The 4886-nt window shown below is 33.2% G+C and overlaps 1 protein-coding gene across 2 annotated transcripts in view; it reads left to right on the plus strand.

Moving 5' to 3' along the window:
• Positions 1 to 1937: 1937 nt before the first annotated feature.
• LOC111379029 (probable proteasome inhibitor) overlaps positions 1938 to 4886 on the plus strand; it is a 7879-nt gene continuing 4930 nt past the window's right edge. For both annotated transcript variants that reach the window (XM_023002336.1, XM_023002337.1), the window contains exons 1-4: positions 1938 to 2270; positions 2519 to 2690; positions 2809 to 2946; positions 3176 to 3265. In XM_023002336.1, the coding sequence (XP_022858104.1) occupies positions 2096 to 2270; positions 2519 to 2690; positions 2809 to 2946; positions 3176 to 3265 (575 nt within the window). In that variant the 5' untranslated portion in view covers positions 1938 to 2095. The remainder of the gene's footprint in view (positions 2271 to 2518; positions 2691 to 2808; positions 2947 to 3175; positions 3266 to 4886) is intronic.

Below are 4886 nucleotides of genomic sequence, written 5' to 3' on the forward strand. Positions count from 1 at the left end.
CGTAAAATGGTTAACTCCGTTGCTGCCCCATTCTCGAGCCCTTCTGAAGCACCCAAGGCTGAGGACTCTAAAATCTGTTATTCGGGTCAAGAAAATGGAGCTCCACGTGCTGAAAAAGGAAAACTACACTGGTTCCTGACCTGTTAGCCTTGCACCATTAACCTCAGGTAAAAAGATTTTGAGTTTTTGGTTTAAAATCTCCACATGACAGCACCAATCCTCAGGAGGGTGCGTTTGGCCACTATTCGTTGGGATGCAAATAAATTGTTCATGCAGCATCTCTTTCTTTTATCAACGGTTCTACGAATTGATATCTTTCAACAAATAATTGAAATATTATTTCTTGATCTGTTAGCTTTATTAGAACTCTCTCATTTTCAATATATGGTTTGGTCTGATAGACCCCCATCTAGCATTCTAACATACTGCCGCTGGTGCCAATTAATAGAAGTGCATATTTTGGTTGCCAATATAAAAACTTTGTAATGTTTGAAAACCATCTACCAATTTATATAAAACTTAAAAAACCAATTTTACCATTCTTTTTAATTAACAATCTAAAAGTATGCTCGGCTAAGAATTTCTAGATGTTCATTAACACATCAAACTATTTTTTATTTACCTAATTTTGGAATGTGTACTTGATATTGTCTTTTATATACTTAATTAAATCATGTCTCATCTAAATTGGCATGTAAAATGTGGAGAGGAAAAAATCCTTTCTCAAATGAGAATTTGGGGATGCAACGCTTATGTGAAGTATATTATTATGAAGGTTACATTCACATAGTTTTGAAAGTTAGGGACCTAGAGGGCTATAAATAAAAGATTGAGAACCCATCGTTTAAAGGTTCGAAATCCTGTGCTATTTGTCCTTTATTTGATTTAATTGAAAAGCTAAATCAAAATTTAAGTCAAATAATATTGATCACACATTTCATTTTTTTAAATTAAAAATTTAATTTTTATCTAAACTATATAAAATACACAATTCCCATTAAAATTTTGCTACTTATACATAAAAACAGTACATAAGCATTTATCGAAAATGATTGGAAAAAAAAAAAGATTTGATAAAAAATTGACTGAATTTTAAATGGACAAATAATATAGTATCATGTGGATCTTATCTTTAACTTGATTATACGTAGGAAAGTTTCACATCATTCTTTATTCAAGTAATTAATTGTTCCTATGGTCACTAAACTTAGGTTTATACTTTTCATTGGTTACTGATATTTAAAATGTCAAGTTTTGATCATTGAACTTAGGTCTATGTCTTTGATTGCTCGCTGAAATTTAAAATGTCGAGTTTTGGTCACTGAATTTTGACAAATATTGTACGTTATTAACTATAAACTCGATATTTTTTAAAATTCAACATATATGCTAGTGAGTAACGTACGGTATTTTTCAAAGTTCGATGGTCAAAACTCGACATTTTAAATTTTGGTGAGCAATAAAAAATATTGACCTAAGTTCAGTGATTAAAACTCGATATTTTATACTTCAATGATCAATCAAAGAAACAGACTTAAATTCAGTGACCAAACCAGAATAAATTGTTCCAATGTTTACTGAACTTAGATCAATGTCTTTTATTGGTCACTAAAATTTAAACATCGAGTTTTAGTCACTTAATTTAGGTCAATGTCTTCAATTGTTTACCGAAATTTAAAATATCGACTTTTGACAAATGAACTTTAAAAATCTCATTTGCTATTCACTAGCATAAATGTTGAATTTTTAAAAATATCAAGTTTGCAGTTAGTAATGTACATTCTATCAAAATATAGTGATCAAAATTCGATATTTTAAACTTCAGTGAGCAATCGAAAATATGGACATAAGTTCAATTATCAAAATTCGACATTTTTAACTTCAATGACCAATTAAAGACATGAAAATAAATTAAATTGCCATTGACACAATTAACTCCCATTTCCAGACATATACGAACGCCCCTTTCTCCTGCTCGTATATTCGAGCTTGGGAAAAAAGAAAGCAGAGGATTCGATTTCTCAAATATTCAACCGACGTTCGAACTACTTCTTAATCGACATCCTCTCCCCCTCCTCCTCGTACAGAATTAAATATGGCGACGGAGCATTCTGTTATGGCGGTGATTAGGGCGGCGCGACCGACTTTCCGGAATTCACACGATAAGGTGGCTTTTGCCATCCATGCTTCTTTCCTCTCCGCTGGCTTCATCCTCCACTCAACCGGTCCCGCCGCCTTTGTAAACGACGTCCTCTCCTCCGCTTCCACTGGTAAGCACTTTGAACAATAAAGAAAGCCTTTTTTGGTTATTTTGCAATTTTTTTCTATATATTTTTACCTAATTGTATTAGACGTTACGTTGAGAGATTTGGAGCGTGAACCCTAATTTGATTTTGAACAAAATATATTCCAAGTTTAATTCTGTGGCAATTTCAGGTCTCCATACAAAGTATGTATTTGAGTTGTTTGCGTTTCCTTATGTGAATTTTGTTAAATATACATAATTTTTGGTCTGTAGATGAGGTGGGACTTGAGAATTGGAATGAAGTTGACGATAATTATGCATTTGTATACTCTAATCCCGACCAGGGTGCACAAAAAGTTCTAGTCAAGTGTCTAGTGATGAACAATAAACTTCTTGTTGATGCTTTGAAGGAAGGTGATTCCGAACCTCTCCATCTTGAAATCGAGTACGTTCAAATGTTCTCGCTTAGAAGGGAAAAAAAATGTTTGATTCTTATTATGCAGTTGTTTTATTGAATTTTGCTGCATTTAGTAATGGGTATTTTGTTTTTGGTTATTTTCCAGTGTTAGTGACTATGCTGAAGAGAATGCTGCTTCAAATTACAGTTTCAAGAATTTGAGGAACCTGATAGCGGATGTTGATAAAGAAATCTTGGCTAAACTGGATGGTTCAGCTGCAAGTTCGGCTGCTCAACCATCAAGGTATTTTATTTGTATTATTGTAAATTGATTGCTCCAAATATCTTCTAATACATGCATCAGACGATTGTGGTCGTTTTAATTTAAATAAAATTTCACCTCTTTGGCTCAAGTAAAAGCTGAAAGTGCTAAATATATTAATTAAATTGCATATGTCCAAATGGTTTTGGAGAATATATTCAAATATTCCAACTTTACTTTGTTTGTATTGATTGCGGAGTTCTGTTTGCAGTTCTGATAAGGGGTTGAGAGATGACAGGGACCGATCTAGCACAGGAGTTTCCAACCCCAGCAATCCTTATGTTTTTCCTCATCCTTCAGGGTAATTTTTTGTTTCATAATGATGAAAAGTTTTGGTTGATTTATAAACCATGTGTGTATAAATTTCTGTCTTATTCTTTACCCTTTTTTTAGGGGGAGATTTAAAGCAGCACGTGTTGCTGTTAAAATAATTGTGCTCGGTCTTTTTCATAAATATATGCGATTGCCTGATGCTAGCTATATAATATTATTTTGATGAGAATAAACTATTAGTTAATCAAATTCCACTGCTTAGCGTTTTTTTCCCTTCTATAAAGACAACAGCAGGTAGCTTATTCTTGATAAATATTTATTCTCTATTTTGCTTTTTTCATTTTCTACCTATTGCTGTTGACTGAAATTTTCTATCGCTCTACCCACTTTACTGTCAATGTATCGTTTGATACAAATTGGAAAATGTCCTTGCATAGTTCACATCATTGAAAAGGACTTTGTTCTTTATATTCATATTCACGTATTAGAATGTAAATTAGGTGGAGTTTATTCTTTGGTGACAACCCCCCGGCACAGTGGCTTTAGCCAATTAGGTGATATCTTTTACGGAGGGAGGGCGAAAAAATTATTTAAGAGCATCTCCGAGAAACTTTTTAAACATGAGATGCTCTCAATTTTAAAGAGTCAACTTTTAAAACTATGCTCCAAGAGAATCTTTACATTAACATTTTAATTTAGAGAAATAATTAAATGCATTTAAAGTATTTCAATTTCAATGTAGGAAAATCATAAAATAATCTAAAGAAAAGCTTGTTAAAATAGAAGGTAGAGAAAAATAATGAATATCTTTTGAGAGTGGTAAAATTAAGTGTTAAATATAAAGAGCTTGTTTGAGTGCTTCAAAATTTTAACTCTCTAAATATATAGGCGCTTTCTAAATGATATAATATACTCTTAAAAAATAGAGAGTTGTTTGAAGATGCTTTTAAAACAAGTGAATTAGAATACATGGAAGATATTGAAAACAAATGTCGTAATAGTCAAAGTTCTTCCTCTTCCCTATCTGGGGAAGAAGTTCAATTGGTTCCCCAAGAGCTTTTGCCTGTTCTATTTCTATTAGGGTGGGCTGGACAAGTTTGTTAGGGGGAGATGGGCCAGTTTGGAAGGTAATAGCTCAACAGGGATTTTAAACGCCGATGGTGCTAAAGCATCTATGCATCCACCCTGTGCCATGTGTATAAAGCCAAGGTGTAAAAGGTTGATTACAGCTGGGATCATTGTCATGGCTTATACTCACAACACTATCCCCAATGTTTTAGACAAGTTGTTTGCTTTCATGGCATAATTTATTTGTTCTAATGTATAGTCGACAATTTTTTATTTTTTTATTTTTTTTGGGGGGGGGGGGGGGGGGGGGGGGGTGNTGATGTGTTGTTCGTATCTTGTAGTTACTAATCTACTGGATGGACTGGTAATCCTGTAGTTCTTTCTGTTCTGAACTTCACTGTTATATGAATGGGAATATAGGTCCTTGTTATTTGGAATTCCACCATGCTAAATCTTCTTGGTTTCATCATCTTTGCAAACTTCTAGTTGAATGAATATTATTGCTGTATTCTACAGCCGTTTCAGATGTTAGCATTCCTGAATACGGTTTGGTGAGTTTTTTAATAGAGAAGGGGTTTGTT

This window comes from Olea europaea, unplaced genomic scaffold, assembly GCF_002742605.1.
Source record: "Olea europaea var. sylvestris unplaced genomic scaffold, O_europaea_v1 scaffold1921, whole genome shotgun sequence".
NCBI classification, from domain to species: Eukaryota; Viridiplantae; Streptophyta; class Magnoliopsida; order Lamiales; family Oleaceae; genus Olea; species Olea europaea.